This window comes from Watersipora subatra, chromosome 5 (genome assembly GCF_963576615.1).
Source record: "Watersipora subatra chromosome 5, tzWatSuba1.1, whole genome shotgun sequence".
In the NCBI taxonomy this organism is placed as follows: domain Eukaryota; kingdom Metazoa; phylum Bryozoa; class Gymnolaemata; order Cheilostomatida; family Watersiporidae; genus Watersipora; species Watersipora subatra.
Window position 1 is genome coordinate 29,915,118 of NC_088712.1, and position 17,458 is coordinate 29,932,575.

The following is a 17,458-nucleotide window of genomic DNA, read 5'->3' on the forward strand; positions in this document are numbered from 1 at the left end:
ATTGCTCATGGTAAACTAGACTGTCCAGGGTACTAGCAGAGATGAAAAGAAGTTTCTAGCACTTATTGTATGCATATTATTGACTTCAACTAAATTACTGGACCTTTTTAAAAACAGTGCCGAGCAGGTAGACTTATGCTTGCATCACATGGTCAGTGCAGTTAACATTTCAACCAATATTTGGAGTTTCACTTACCTGCTCATCGGACTGTTCAGAAGACTGGCTTTGAATGGCTGGATCTTGGCTCAGAGTTTCAATTTTGACAAAAGCTTCATCACAGGTGATCGAGTTAGCCGAGTCACTTTTTTCTACCTGCCAACATGTCACAGAGTGCCAAAATGTAAATCACAACAGACCACCATGCATCAAAATAGTGTCCGCGCTGATGAGCTCGCCCGTAAATGACACCCCATCAAGGAACCCATGTTAAAATGGAGTAGAGTGAGAAGGTGTCAGAAAGGTGTCGGAATGTGTCGCGCGAGCTCACGGCTCATCAAATTATGTCGTGATGAGTAAAGTACCGTACTTTTCGGACTATTAGCCTCTACATTTTTCTGATGATTTGAGCCATGCGGCTTATATAAGGTGCGACTATTCTGTGGCTTTTTCTTTCACCACTAGGGCGCATTAACCAGAATCTTCAGTTAGTGCGCCTCTAGCAGTGAAAGAAAATACGAAATAATGCCTAACGGAACTGTTTCGTTAGACACTTGGTTAAAAAGCATCGGTTAATACGAAACAGTGCCGTTAGGCACTGTTTCGTTTTAAACGTTTCAAGTTGCTGCCGCGTTAAAAAGCACCGTCCTGAGTTCTGCGGCTTATCCAAAGGTGCAGCCTATGTATTGTTTTACGTATTATCGTCTTTTGGAAAATAAAGCAGATGCGGCTTATTAAGGGGTGCAGTTTATGGTCCGATAAGTACGGTAAAGTTGTCAACATAGTGCAACATTGGCTAAAAGGAGATAACTTTTAAAAAATTGATAATTGCTCACTGGCTATAAGAGTAAAGGACATACTATCCATGTACTTACTAAACCCTTTGGCTGGGTGAAAGCCCCGCAAAAAACAACCGAAAATCGTGTAATTTATCTTTTTAAACTCAATAAAATCGGTATTCTATGAACATAGATAGTTCAAACTGAACTTTATTTCTATTAACTAAATATTTTGTACATAAACATTCATTTACATGAGTACTACTACAAAAAAGCTACGACTATGTACAATTGTCTATGTATGAAATGCTTGGAAGCATTTCCTTCGGCCGAGTTCAACGCCACAGCGTAGCTAACGCCGATAGCATCGTCATCGTCCGAGCTACTATAACGATAATTTCTCTCTGCATATTCAAAGTCTTCAGAGTATACATCACTACCATCATCTGAATTATTATCATACTGATCAAACAGAAGATCACTAAGGATCGCGAGATCAGATAAATTTTTATTTTTTCGTTCTGAACGTCGCGTCGATGTTGACTGGTTTGTCCAATTTCCATTTTTTCAAAGGAGTCGCGATTTCTTTATCTTTTAGCACAAAGCAACGCCTCTCAGATGATCGTTTCATATTGCAATTCATCGAGTAACATCTTGTCAGTAATATTTAAGATTTACTAGCGGTTATACCTTTATTTATTGTTACTAGGCGACAGCTTTACAAACGTCTACCGAATGTGACAAAAAAGTCGTTTCCCCACGAAACCGATAAACAACATTTTGGTCATTTCCCCAGCCAAAGGATTAAGTAATGTACTTACTGATTGACAAGTAAAGAAGGCAGTATGATACATGTAGCCATATTAATAGTCTAACCTTAGCTAACTTAGAAGGCGAGCACTCCTCCACATCATCTGCAGTAGGCACGTCGCCCTCGACCACTTGATTAATGATGACATCATGTATCTTGTTTACAGTATCCTCGATCGTGCTACCTGCTGTCGTCTGAAACAATAAATCAGTTACTTGCGAGATGATTAACCATAGACAAGAGTACGACAGCAAGTAACAATGAAGACATTCCTTAGGAAAAGGCACTCTATCACGGAAATAAAAAGTAAATGCATACACAGTTTTTTACGTTTGTACTCATGCCACACTAGCAGTTTTTCAGAATTAGCAATTTGACAAACGCACATATTCTCCAGACAAATTTCCTATTCCCCGTGAAACAGTAACCCAATATTTTAGGGATATCCCAAAATGAATACCATTAAGCCTTAAGTAATACTTAAAATGTTTCAAATAACAAGTTGCGGGTGAAATATGTTGGCTGAAGCTAGTTTCACAGAGAGATGGAGAAATGCACCAGTGTAAGTGTGTCAATCACCTGTGTAAGTGTGTCAGTCACCTGTGGAAGTGTGTCAGTCACCAGAGTGGAATCAGCACATGTCTTTGCATCCTCAACAACATTTGGCGAGTCTGCATCAAGGCTAGCAGTGGCGATAGAAGATTTGTTTCCACCACGTACCAACCGCTTTGGAGTTTTGCTAGTTGAAGCAGGAATTTCAGGAGGAGCTAAAACATTGAGACAGTTGAACATAGATGAGAAGGCTGAACATAGATGAGAAGGCTGAACATATATGAGACGGCTGAACATATATGAGACGGCTGAACATATATGAGACGGCTGAACATATATGAGACGGCTGAACATATATGAGAAGGCTGAATATATATGAGACGGTTGAACATATATGAGACGGCTGAACATATATGAGACGGCTGAACATATATGAGACGGCTGAACATATATGAGACGGCTGAACATATATGAGACGGCTGAACATATATGAGACGGCTGAACGTATATGAGACGGCTGAACGTAGATGAGACGGCTGAACGTAGATGAGACGGCTGAACGTAGATGAGACGGTTGAACGTAGATGAGACGGTTGAACGTAGATGAGACGGTTGAACGTAGATGAGACGGTTGAACGTAGATGAGACGGTTGAACGTAGATTAGACGGTTGAACGTAGATGAGACGGTTGAACGTAAATGAGACAGCTGAACATAGAGAAAACAGTTGAACGTAGAGAAGACGGTTGAACGTAGATGAGACGGTTGAACGTAGATTAGACGGTTGAACCTATATAAGACGGTTGAATGAAGATTAGACCGTTAAACGTAGATTAGACGGTTGAAGAACAAGATTACAGGAATGAGACAATTAAGGAAACTAGAAAATTTGAGATAAATAATGAAGGTGTGAATATACTGTAAAACATTGAAGAAAGAGGGTACAAGTGGAACTACCAGAAAGAGGGTACAAGGGGAAAAGCCAGAAAGAGGGTAAAAGGGGAACTACTACAAAGAGGGTACAAGGAAAACCACCAGAAAGAGGGTACAAGGGGAACCACCAGAAAGAGGGTACAAGTGGAACTACCAGAAAGAGGGTACAAGGAGAACTACCAGAAAGAGGGTACAAGGGGAACCACTAGAAAGAGGGTACAAGGGGAACTACTAGAAAGAGGGTACAAGGAAAACTACCAGAAAGAGGGTAAAAGGGGAACTACCAGAAAGAGGGTACAAGGGGAACCACCAGAAAGAGGGTACAAGGGGAACTACTAGAAAGAGGGTACAAGGAAAACTACCAGAAAGGGGGTACAAGAGGAACTACTAGAAAGAGGGTACAAGAGGAACTACCAGAAAGAGGGTACAAGGGGAACTACCGGAAAGAGGGTACAAGGGGAACTACAAGAAAAGTTAAAACCAGTATGTAAGAAGTGAGAAACAAATGCTGAATAGAGAGAGGGGTCGGTGGGCCGGGCATGCTATGACGTGCACAAGAAGCAGCGAGACTAGGAGAGAACTGTGGTTAATGGAAGATTAAAAACAGACAAGGAGACAAAAAGAAGATGAAAACAAGCTAAGAATGAGACGGGACCAAGAGAAAGAATATAACAAAGAGAACGGCAAGAGACCCGCAAGAGACCCGCAAGAGACCCGCAAGAGACCCGCAAGAGAACGGCAAACAACAAGAGACCAGCAAGAGGAAGGGAAAGATACAAGGGCGAAGATGCAAGGGTGAATATGCGAAGGTGAAGATGCAAGGCTGAAGATACAAGGGAAAAAAAGAAAGGGGAAGAGAACCATAATGAAAGGGGACAAAAAAGGGAAGGGATGGAGACAAAAAGTAGATGGGAAGGAGATGGGAAGGAGATGAGAGGAAAACAAGAAAGAACAGATGAGACAGAAATACATTCTGAGAACGAAACAAGCACGCGATGGGGAAAATAGGAAAAAACAAGAACGAGAGAGAAGAACAACAAAAAGTGAAGGATATAGAAATGGAGTAGAATAGAGAAAAGACTGTAAATGGAAAACATACATTTATCAGCAAAGCTATCAGTGAATGCTTTTTCAGAGACTTGTGCCTGTGACTCTGGTTTTTCTGTGTCAAGTTCATCCGTTATTGACTCTTTACAGTCTTCATCAGTCGACTCTCCATTGTCTGTAACAGATACAGAGTCTACAAACTGTCTGCAACAGATACAGAGTGTACAAATTGTCTGCAACAGATACAGAGTCTACAAATTGTGATGGTGCTTTGAGAGAGAAAGCTGAAAGCAACATAAACTAAGTCTCATACCAGATATGAGTCCAGCACACTGACTCACCAATCAGTGTTTACCAGATGTTTCAATTAACAAAAAAAGTGAACCACTAGAAAGACCGATAATAGGAAACATAGAATGTCATTCTAGGTTTTTCCACTCAAGCCAAGAAGATCATAGGATCATAGGTAGTATGACTAGCAGCTGCACAGCCAAAGACATCAACAGTTTTCAAATTTTTTTAGCCACCACTAGCCTGCATTAGTTTGCCGCCGTTGTTTAAAAAATCTTTTACAGTCGGTAACTGGCGATCATGATGGTGAGGTGACTCTCCTGTTTGCTTGACAGGGAACCACTAGAGTTTGAACCATGTGCATTACAAAGGATGCATGTTCATATTCACCAGACAGTACCATTACAGATCAGGTTCTTACCAATATGAGGCCTCTTCGTTGAACCATCTGCAAGCACACTCCGCCTACGCTTCCGAGCTGCAACAACAAGTATGTCTTAGTGAATGCTGCTATTAGTGGATTAATATGATACCGATGAGAGGTCAAATGGTACATGACTAATATATCAACTAGTTCTAACATTATATAGGTGAGAGGTCAAAAGGCTTACTCGACTAATATATGAACTAGTTCTAACATTATATAGGCGAGAGGTCAAATGGTACACGACTGATATATCAACTAGTTCTAACATTATATAGGTGACAGGTCAAATGGTACACGACTGATATATCAACTAGTTCTAACATTATATAGGCGAGAGGTCAAATGGTACACGACTGATATATCAACTAGTTCTAACATTATATAGGTGAGAGGTCAAATGGCTTACTCGACACATTTGAGACACTGGAGTCCACACTTTGCGATCTTGTATGTTTGGCCAAAGTCACCTCATCTGTGGTAGATGACCTCGTTGTTCTGGAAGTTACTGGAGTAGGCACAGTTTTACCAGTTTTGCTGTAAGAGTATATTCTTCTATAAAAAGGTGCATTTAGTTTATTATTTTTAGAGTAAATATACATGTAGCTGTTACATTGCATCTCTCCGAGAGTACACTGTGCAGGTTTCACAGTGCTTAATACAGTGCTGTTATGAAGTGAATGTTTATTGCCGATGGCATGTATTACAGGGTGTATCTATAGACAAGCAAAGTTGCGAGGAAAACACTTCCTCATATAGACTATGGTAAGTGAAGGCAAATATATTGCTTGACGCAGTCTACTGTTGTAGTAAAACAAGTCTATCATGCGACACTGTTGTAAATAAATACATCCATATGTACTCCCATATGTATTTCCATGTACTTATATCTCCAGTTTAACATGCATATTAAAGGTCGAAGTAGCATTCAACAATTATAGCAAGGCAAGTCCATTATAGCAAAGCATGTCCATTATAGCAAGGCATGTCCATTATAGCGAGGCATGTCCATTATAGCAAGGCATGTCCATTATAGCAAGGCATGTCCATTATAGCAAGACATGTCCATTATAGCAAGGTATGTCCATCATAGCAAGGTATGTCCATTATAGCAAGGCATGTTCATTATAGCAAGGCATTTCCATTATAGCAAGACATGTCCATTATAGCAAGGTATGTCCATTATAGCAAGGTATGTCCATTATAGCAAGGCATGTCCATTATAGCAAGGTATGCCTATTATAGCAAGGCATGTCTATTATAGCAAGGTATGTCCATTACAGCAAGGGGTGTCTATAGCAACGAGTTATGTATGTCTATTTCTAGGTACATCTCTTGTGCTCTTCACAATCGGTCAACATCTGGACTTAGTTTGAACTCACGGAGGTACTTTTTGGCAACTCGATGACTTCGGAGCTGGGGGTTCAGGAGTTCGAGAGCCAGTCGATGAGGCTGAGGTCGTGACTTGACTCACACTTTTCTGCTTTTTATAGCGTCCAGGTTTCTGCAACAGAAGTTAAGGTTTAGTGAACTGAGTCACCATTAGCTACAGGCAGCAAATATAGCTACAGGCAGCAAATATAGCTACAGGCAGCAAATATAGCTACAGGCAGCAAATATAGCTACAGGCAGCAAATATAGCTACAGGCAGCAAATATAGCTACAGGCAGCAAATATAGCTACAGGCAGCAAATATAGCTACAGGCAGCAAATATAGCTACAGGCAGCAAATATAGCTACAGGCAGCAAATATAGCTACAGGCAGCAAATATAGCTACAGGCAGCAAATATAGCTACAGGCAGCAAATATAGCTATAGGCAGCAAATATAGCTACAGGCAGCAAATATAGCTACAGGCAGCAAATATAGCTACAGGCAGCAAATATAGCTACAGGCAGCAAATATAGCTACAGGCAGCAAATATAAGATTAAATGATCTAAACTTACAACTCTCGATATGTCCATTTTCTTCTTCTCACATTTTCCTGTCGTGCCTACTATACGGTCATTGGTGATAACCTCATCATATCTACAAGATAAAACAACTCCAATATTCACCGCAATCAGAGTTATCCTTCATGTAGCAAGAAGCATCTGTTTTCTGCGATACATCTACATTGGCAATACACTGTTACTTGCATTGTAAATCACTGCCAGCGGTCACTACCAGAACTACCGGCACTACCAGCATTACCAGAACTACCGGCACTGCCAGCATTACCAGAACTACCGGCACTGCCAGCACTACCAGAACTACCGGCACTGCCAGCATTACATAGACTAATGATCCAGAAACTCTGCTAAGTAATCCTCCAACTACAACCCACTTTCTACCAGATAGTGTTATAGTTTTCAAACTATAACACTCTCTATCTGATGTTCCTTCAACTCCCACACACTCCCTACCTCGTGTTCCAACCATTGTAGTGAACGCTATAAAGAAGTTGTCTGTCCTCTCCTAGTTTCACTTCCACCACCTTTGCATCATATATCTTCACATTTCTCGCCCTTCCATAGCGTACCTTGAGCTTAGTGCCAGGTGGATAGTCTACCTCCACACTAACCTTCACTCCTGAACTTGAAGTTTCATCCTCTGAGACGACTGAATCATTGTCCCTAGAAGTAACTGCAGGTAATGAATGACCAGCAATACTGAAAAACAGTTGACTTTCGCAACGGAACTCTGTTGAATATGAGCAGTTATCTAATACAAATAACAAATCTCCGAAGGTAATCTGACTTGAAAAATCAACATTCAGATTAGAAATCATTAGGTTTGCAACATGCTTGGCTAACGGGTCAACAAGTCGAGATTACGCTAAACCCACGTTTTGAAATCTACAGGTTCATCTTTAGGTTTGACCAATATCTCCTTGACTTGGGAACCACAAGGCTTCACCATAGTACCAGAAAAAATGGTGGAAGTGTCAGTATAGGTGGCACTAGCAACCTCCTCATCAATGTCACCATCATCCATGGAAAGCTTTACTGCCTTTTCCACCTTCATGTTCAGCTTAGTTGAGGTCGGTCGAGTGCGGCTTCCTGCTGCAAAAAGGAGCTTCCATTTTTATTTACTTCGCATTACATACGAGTCAGAGGTACATATAGCAGTGAGAACAGGTATGTTAGAAGTACATACAGCAGTGAGAACAAGTGAGTTAGAGGTACATATAGCAGTGAGAACAGGTGAGTTAGAGGTATATATAGCAGTGAGAACAGGTGGGTTTTAGAGGTATATATAGCAGTGAAAACAGTTATGTTAGAGGTACATATAGCAGTTAGAACAGGTGTGTTAGAGGTACATATAGCAGTGAGAACAGGTATGTTAGAGGTACATATAGCAGTGAGAACAGGTGCGTTAGAGGTACATATAGCAGTGAGAACAGGTATGTTAGATGTACATATAGCAATGAAAACAGGTATGTTAGAGGTACATATAGCAGTTAGAACAGGTGTGTTAGAGGTCCATATAGCAATGAAAACAGGTGTTAGAGGTACATGTAGCCATGAGAACATTGTGCATTAAAAATGTATTCAAAGTATTCAAAAAGCAGTTTGCTCCCAAGGTAACTTCTTCAAGGTGACTTACAATGCTTTGAGAATCCTTGCGTGTACCGTACAGGGGTATGCATAGCAAAACATTTAAAAATCTAGAAATGGGAACTCTATAAACTTGTAGAGTTATTTTCTAAATGCAGCTTTCAGTGAAACTCGACCGACGTGGTAATTACTCTGTGGAAGACATACTAAATGAATCTAATGATGTTTCATTTCACTAGAAAGCAAACGTGTCTGTTATGAAGTGTTCAGTTATCGCAGTCTAAAAATATTGATAAAGATTTCAGAGCCCCAGTCCTTGCTGATGAATCAAACTCCGGTAAATCAAATCAAATGAATTGAATGAATCAAACTGGGCAGCAGCCCCAATACAGTTAATGTGCACCACAATTAAGGCAGCAGAACCAATTCAGTTAATGCGCACTACAATTAAGGCAGCAGACCCAATTCAGTTAATGCGCACTACAATTAAGGCAGCAGACCCAATTCAATTAATGCGCACTACAATTAAGACAGCAGACCCAATTCAGTTAATGCGCACTACAATTAAGGCAGCAGACCCAATTCAGTTAATGTGCACCACAATTAAGGCAGCAGACCCAATTCAGTTAATGCGCACTACAATTAAGGCAGCAGACCCAATTCAGTTAATGCGCACTACAATTAAGGCAGCAGACCCAATTCAGTTAATGCGCACTACAATTAAGGCAGCAGACCCAATTCAGTTAATGCGCACTACAATTAAGGCAGCAGACCCAATTCAGTTAATGCGCACTACAATTAAGGCAGCAGACCCAATTCAGTTAATGTGCACCACAATTAAGGCAGCAGACCCAATTCAGTTAATGCGCACTACAATTAAGGCAGCAGACCCAATTCAGCTAATGCGCACTACAATTAAAGCAGCAGACCCAATTCAGTTAATGGGCACTACAATTAAGTCAGCAGACCCAATTCAGTTAATGCGCACCACAATTAAAGCAAAAGCTATTGTAAGTCTGCTAAAATTTTGAGAGCTACATGATTGAAATCTAAAATTCCCATGTGTCTCCCTCATTCGTGGAGGGAAACCCCCCATTCGTGGAGGGAGCCCCCCCCCCTGTAACCCCCAATCGTGAAGGGAATCCAAAAGCGTCCTTAGGAAACTTGTCCCAAAACTGAATTATGAGACTCTGGCTTATTGGTAATCTTTCGCGTCAATAATACGTAGTATACTTCAATACTGGAGTCTTTTCTATGTAAACCACTAACCAACTGGTGTCTCGACTTTCTTTGGGTTTTCCACTGTTCGTTTCTCTTCTTTTTTACAAGCCTGTCGAAGGGGTGTTCTCCTGGATGTATCCTCTGTGTCAGTTCGAAGGTTAGTGTCAGATCTTGGCTTCTGCTCGGGAGAAGATTGAGGAGAGGGAGCATTTTTCTCGATAGATGGTGCTGATGCTTCCTTCAAAGGTTTAGTTGAAGAAGTCTGAAATTATAACATTTCCTGATATCAAACCAGAACAGGCTATCTTGGCGTGTAATGGTAAGATAACTGGATAATATCCGTAGGTAGGAAATAACCCTCTCTAGAGATAATATCAGTAGCTAGGAAAGAACCATCTGTAGAGATAATATCAGTAGCTAGGAAAGAACCATCTCTAGAGATAATATCAGTAGCTAGGAAAGAACCCTCTCTAGGGATAATATCAGTAGCTAGGAAAGAACCATCTGTAGAGATAATATCAGTAGCTAGGAAAGAACCATCTCTAGGGATAATATCAGTAGCTAGGAAAGAACCATATGTAGAGATAATATCAGTAGCTAGGAAAGAACCCTCTCTAGAGATAATATCAGTAGCTAGAAAAGAACCATCTGTAGAGATAATATCAGTAGCTAGGAAAGAACTCTCTCTAGAGATAATATCAGTAGCTAGGAAAGAACCATCTGTAGAGATAATATCAGTAGCTAGGAAAGAACCATCTCTAGGGATAATATCAGTAGCTAGGAAAGAACCCTCTCTAGAGATAATATCAGTAGCTAGGAAAGAACCATCAGTAGCGATAATATCAGTAGCTAGGAAAGAACCATCTCTAGAGATAATATCAGTAGCTAGGAAAGAACCATCTGTGGAGATAATATCAGTAGCTAGGAAAGAACCATCTCTAGAGATAATATCAGTAGCTAGGAAAGAACCATCTGTAGAGATAATATCAGTAGCTAGGAAAGAACCATCTATAGAGATAATATCTGTAGGTAGGAAAGAACCATCTCTAGGGATAATATCAGTAGCTAGGAAAGAACTATCTGTAGAGATAATATCAGTAGCTAGAAAAGAACCATCTGTAGAGATAATATCAGTAGCTAGGAAAGAACCCTCTCTAGAGATAATATCAGTAGCTAGGAAAGAACCATCTCTAGGGATAATATCAGTAGCTAGGAAAGAACCATCTCTAGAGATAATATCAGTAGCTAGGAAAGAACCATCTCTAGAGATAATATCAGTAGCTAGGAAAGAACCATCTATAGAGATAATATCAGTTGCTAGGAAAGAACCATCTCTAGGGATAATATCAGTTGCTAGGAAAGAACCATCTCAAGGGATAATATCAGTTGCTAGGAAAGAACCATCAGATAATATCAGTAGCTAGGAAAGAACCATCTGTAGAGATAATATCAGTAGCTAGGAAAGAACCATCTCTAGAGATAATATCAGTAGCTAGGAAAGAACCATCTCTAGAGATAATATCAGTAGCTAGGAAAGAACCATCTCTAGAGATAATATCAGTAGCTAGGAAAGAACCATCTCTAGAGATAATATCAGTAGCTAGGAAAGAACCATCTCTAGGGATAATATCAGTAGCTAGGAAAGAACCATCTCTAGAGATAATATCAGTAGCTAGGAAAGAACCATCTCTAGAGATAATATCAGTAGCTAGGAAAGAACCATCTCTAGAGATAATATCAGTAGCTAGGAAAGAACCATCTCTAGGGATAATATCAGTAGCTAGGAAAGAACCATCTCTAGAGATAATATCAGTAGCTAGGAAAGAACCATCTCTAGAGATAATATCAGTAGCTAGGAAAGAACCATCTCTAGGGATAATATCAGTAGCTAGGAAAGAACCATCTCTAGAGATAATATCAGTAGCTAGGAAAGAACCATCTCTAGAGATAATATCAGTAGCTAGGAAAGAACCATCTCTAGAGATAATATCAGTAGCTAGGAAAGAACCATCTCTAGAGATAATATCAGTAGCTAGGAAAGAACCATCTCTAGGGATAATATCAGTAGCTAGGAAAGAACCATCTCTAGGGATAATATCAGTAGCTAGGAAAGAACCATCTCTAGGGATAATATCAGTTGCTAGGAAAGAACCATCTCTAGAGATAATATCAGTAGCTAGGAAAGAACCATTTCTAGAGATAATATCAGTAGCTAGGAAAGAACCATCTCTAGGGATAATATCAGTTGCTAGGAAAGAACCATTAGATAATATCAGTAGCTAGAAAAGAACCATCTCTAGAGATAATTAATCTCAGCAGTGGTTAATAAAAAATATTTTAGTAATAGCTATTATATCGATGAGTGTGGCACTGTCACTAAACCTAAACGCATGGCCTTTTCACATTAACTCCCAAACAGATATAAAACTAAAGGTTGCACTACTAGTGACTCCCAAACAGATATAGGACCAAGGGTTGCACTACTAGTCACTCCCAAACAGATATAGGACCAAGGGTTGCACTACTAGTCACTCCCAAACAGATATAGGACCAAGGGTGGCAGTACTAGTGACTCCCAAACAGATATAGGACCAAGGGTTGCAGTACTAGTGACTCCCAAACAGATATAGGACCAAGGGTTGCACTACTAGTGACTCCCAAACAGATATAGGACCAAGGGTTGCACTACTAGTGACTCCCAAACAGATATAGGACCAAGGGTTGCACTACTAGTGACTCCCAAACAGATATAGGACCAAGGGTTGCACTACTAGTCACTCCCAAACAGATATAGGACCAAGGGTGGCACTACTAGTGACTCCCAAACAGATATAGGACCAAGGGTGGCACTGCTAGTCACTCCCAAACAGATATAGGACCAAGGGTGGCAGTACTAGTGACTCCCAAACAGATATAGGACCAAGGGTTGCACTACTAGTGACTCCCAAACAGATATAGGACCAAGGGTTGCACTACTAGTGACTCCCAAACAGATATAGGACCAAGGGTGGCAGTACTAGTGACTCCCAAACAGATATAGGACCAAGGGTTGCAGTACTAGTGACTCCCAAACAGATATAGGACCAAGGGTTGCACTACTAGTGACTCCCAAACAGATATAGGACCAAGGGTTGCACTACTAGTGACTCCCAAACAGATATAGGACCAAGGGTTGCACTACTAGTGACTCCCAAACAGATATAGGACCAAGGGTTGCACTACTAGTCACTCCCAAACAGATATAGGACCAAGGGTGGCACTACTAGTGACTCCCAAACAGATATAGGACCAAGGGTGGCACTACTAGTCACTCCCAAACAGATATAGGACCAAGGGTGGCAGTACTAGTGACTCCCAAACAGATATAGGACCAAGGGTTGCACTACTAGTGACTCCCAAACAGATATAGGACCAAGGGTGGCAGTACTAGTGACTCCCAAACAGATATAGGACCAAGGGTTGCACTACTAGTGACTCCCAAACAGATATAGGACCAAGGGTTGCACTACTAGTCACTCCCAAACAGATATAGGACCAAGGGTTGCACTACTAGTCACTCCCAAACAGATATAGGACCAAGGGTTGCACTACTAGTGACTCCCAAACAGATATAGGACCAAGGGTTGCACTACTAGTGACTCCCAAACAGATATAGGACCAAGGGTGGCAGTACTAGTGGCTCCCAAAAAGATATATAGGACCAAGGGTGGCAGTACTAGTGGCTCCCAAAAAGATAAAGGACGAAAGGTGGCACTACTAGGGTTGCAACGTTCAGAATACATCATGTCATGATCAAATACCTTGACACTGCCGCTGGCTACTAGTTGAGATTCTCTGTCTCTGGGAGGAAGGACATTGCGTCCAACAGAACTTGTACTTTTCTGGACACGAGAACCCTCAAACATGTGAGTTTCACCTATCTTTCGATGAAACTCCTCAAACGGTAGCAAGTAGCTGCAAGATGAAAATAAAGCTCTAACACTGATGTGCCAAAAATACTCCTTTATATGACATACTATCAAGAAAGGCATTACCTAATACAGTGGCTGTGTTAATCCTGACTTACATGTACATTCAAACTTCAGTAAACAGAGTTCATCTGTTGCACGATTTTACATTATGTCCAAACTGTTGCATGTTGAAAAATAGTTTGTTAAGAATACAATATATTTTATTTTATTTCACAATGCAAAAACCTAATGATAAATTCTGTGATTAATGCAATGAAGCATTAAAACAAATGCATTACATTGAACTATAAAGTAAAAAATGGCAAAACACTAGAGTATATTTATAAAATAAAACTAATAAAGTACTTCCAATGACGACTATAACTCGGTGTTTACACCAAAGACACGTCGAGTTGTAGCGTTCATGGCTTCGAAGGGACAGACAGACAGACACGACTGTTATTACGGTAAAGACGAGGTGAATGTCCGCCATTACACTGAAATAAAAAGTTGCACTGGGAATAAAAAAGTTTTTGCACCAAAAATTTATTTTTCTTTAACATATAAAAACAGTTACCATTCGAATTTTCAAACTTCATATCATGACAAAAGCCTTTTGCGTAGTTTAAATAAATTAAGAGAAAAAACAACTGTAAAGGTGTGAATGTGAAATCATTAGCAAGTAATGGTTAATTAAATTCTGTTTCGCTATGATTACAATGAAAAATTATTTGGTATACAATTACAGGATTTTAATTCGTTTCAGTGTTGGCATCGCAAGGCGGAATGTCGTATATAGTATAGAAACTCATAGTAATTAAATAATGCAAACACCGCATGGTAAAAATCATCAAAACTTTATATACGCACCGTACATATTAAAAATTAGTATATTATATTACCTACCAGAAAAATATATCACAATTTTGTGAATATTTTGTTTACAATTCTTTGCTAAACTATATACATGTACAAAACTTTTCGTTTATTTAACCACTAAAACACACCAAGAAAGAGAAGCACTGCTTAATATTATCAAATCAAACTATACGAGTTAAAGAAAGCTGCATACATTTGAACTGATCTACAACACCAACTGATCTACAACACCAACTGATCTACAACACCAACTGATCTACAACACCAACTGATCTACAACACCAGCTGATCTACAACACCAGCTGATCTACAACACCAGCTGATCTACAACACCAACTGATCTACAACACCAACTGATCTACAACACCAGCTGATCTACAACACCAACTGATCTACAACACTAACTGATCTACAACACCAACTGATCTACAACACCAACTGATCTACAACACCAACTGATCTACAACACCAGCTGATCTACAACACCAACTGATCTACAACACCAGCTGATCTACAACACCAGCTGATCTACAACACCAGCTGATCTACAACACCAACTGATCTACAACACCAACTGATCTACAACACCAGCTGATCTACAACACCAACTGATCTACAACACCAACTGATCTACAACACCAGCTGATCTACAACACCAACTGATCTACAACACCAACTGATCTACAACACCAACTGATCTACAACACCAACTGATCTACAACACCAACTGATCTACAACACCAACTGATCTACAACACCAACTGATCTACAACACCAACTGATCTACAACACCAACTGATCTACAACATCAGCTGATCTACAACACCAACTGATCTACAACACCAACTGATCTACAACACCAACTGATCTACAACACCAACTGATCTACAACACCAACTGATCTACAACACCAACTGATCTACAACACCAACTGATCTACAACACCAGCTGATCTACAACACCAGCTGATCTACAACACCGCAATGTTTCAAAACATTCTGCGTGATGTACGCTGAAAATTATTTCAGAATGCTGAAGCGAGTATTAGCTCTAATTTTATAACGTGTGTTGAAAATTATACATGTTGAGGTGATCGTAAATAGAGAGACGACTGTAGTTCAGGCAATTAACACATGATCAATTTGTAACTCCATTAGAACACGAGTGCGCGCTTGGTGGGTCCTTACGAATGTTTCACTCTGTTGACATAATATGGAAGTGTGAATAAATCTGAGAGAGGGCACTAGGAGAGAAAATACCACATGAAAAACCAGTTCTGATGTAGTATGCCATAATTAATGCATTTCATTCAGTTGTAATTTTCACAGGTATAAGCAATGGGTATTTCTGCATTTTTTACAAGCAGATATGCCTGTACTTTGTACAAGCAGATAGGCCTGTACTTTGTACAAGCAGATATGCCTGTACTTTGTACAAGCAGATAGGCTTGTATTTTGTACAAGCAGATATGCCTGTACTTTGTACAAGCATATATGCCTGTACTTTGTACAAGCATATAGGCCTGTACTTTGTACAAGCAGATATGCCTGTATTTTGTACAAGCAGATATGCCTGTACTTTTGTACAAGCAGATATGCCTGTACTTTGCACAAGCAGATATGCCTGTACTTTGCACAAGCAGATATGCCTGTGCTTTGTACAAGCATATAGGCCTGTACTTTGCACAAGCAGATAGGCCTGTACTTTGTACAAGCAGATATGCCTGTACTTTGTACAAGCAGATATGCCTGTATTTTGTACAAGCAGATATGCCTGTACTTTGTACAAGCAGATATGCCTGTACTACGTAAAAGCAGATATGCCTGTACTTTGCACAAGCAGATATGCCTGTACTTTGCACAAGCAGATATGGCTGTACTTTGTACAAGCAAATATGCCTGTACTTTGTACAAGCAGATATGCCTGTACTTTGTACAAGCAGATATGCCTGTATTTTGTACAAGCAGATATGCCTGTATTTTGTACAAGCAGATATGCCTTTACTTTGCACAAGCAGATATGCCTGTACTTTGTACAAGCAAATATGCCTGTACTTTGTACAAGCATATAGGCCTGTACTTTGTACAAGCATATATGCCTGTACTTTGTACAAGCAGATATGCCTGTATTTTGTACAAGCAGATATGCCTGTATTTTGTACAAGCAGATATGCCTGTATTTTGTACAAGCAGATATGCCTGTACTTTGCACAAGCAGATATGCCTGTACTTTGTACACGTAATCACGCCATTTAACTTACCGTCTGTATAACAGCTTCATCTCAGTCCCAGCAGATATACCTGCGAATCCTAATCTTTTCGCCACATCTCTCCATTTACCTTAAAAACACGTGAATGCTAGGTGAATATTTGAGAGATTGTAAAACATAGCCATGTAGTCTCTGTCTAGATTTTATGAGGGTGGAGATGGCCAGGCATCGTATAACCTTGTTTATAGAGGAAACAATTCACTGCTCATTTGAGACAGATAGAAGGTGAGTTTGCAGCAGATGTTACTGCCAGTAGTCATAGATATATGACAGGATATGCAAGTGCTTAATATGCGTTGCCAGTAGTCATAGATATATGACAGGATATGCAAGTGCTTAATACGCATTGCCAGTAGTCATAAATATATGACAAGATATGCAACTGCCTAATATGCGTTGCCAGTAGTCATAGATATATGACAGAATATGCAAGTGCTTAATACGCATTGCCAGTAGTCATAGATATATGACAGAATATGCAAGTGCTTAATACGCATTGCCAGTAGTCATAGATATATGACAGGATATGCAAGTACTTAATACGCATTGCCAGTAGTCATAGATATATGACAAGATATGCAACTGCCTAATATGCGTTGCTAGCTC

General features: G+C 40.0%; 1 protein-coding gene across 3 annotated transcripts in view; it reads right to left on the reverse strand.

The window, feature by feature from the left end:
- The window catches only part of LOC137396293 (AT-rich interactive domain-containing protein 4A-like), a 48,412-nt gene that overhangs the window by 8,729 nt on the left and 22,225 nt on the right, over positions 1–17,458 (reverse strand). For 2 of the 3 annotated variants that reach the window (XM_068082491.1, XM_068082492.1), the window contains exons 11-23: positions 16,844–16,922; positions 13,555–13,708; positions 9,803–10,016; positions 7,822–8,038; positions 7,400–7,609; positions 6,941–7,022; positions 6,376–6,497; positions 5,403–5,548; positions 4,991–5,047; positions 4,331–4,453; positions 2,327–2,514; positions 1,813–1,941; positions 197–313 (exon numbers count right to left, since the gene is read on the reverse strand). In XM_068082491.1, the coding sequence (XP_067938592.1) occupies positions 197–313; positions 1,813–1,941; positions 2,327–2,514; positions 4,331–4,453; positions 4,991–5,047; positions 5,403–5,548; positions 6,376–6,497; positions 6,941–7,022; positions 7,400–7,609; positions 7,822–8,038; positions 9,803–10,016; positions 13,555–13,708; positions 16,844–16,922 (1,838 nt within the window). The remainder of the gene's footprint in view (positions 1–196; positions 314–1,812; positions 1,942–2,326; positions 2,515–4,330; positions 4,454–4,990; positions 5,048–5,402; positions 5,549–6,375; positions 6,498–6,940; positions 7,023–7,399; positions 7,610–7,821; positions 8,039–9,802; positions 10,017–13,554; positions 13,709–16,843; positions 16,923–17,458) is intronic. The other variant, XM_068082494.1, reaches the window with a different exon arrangement.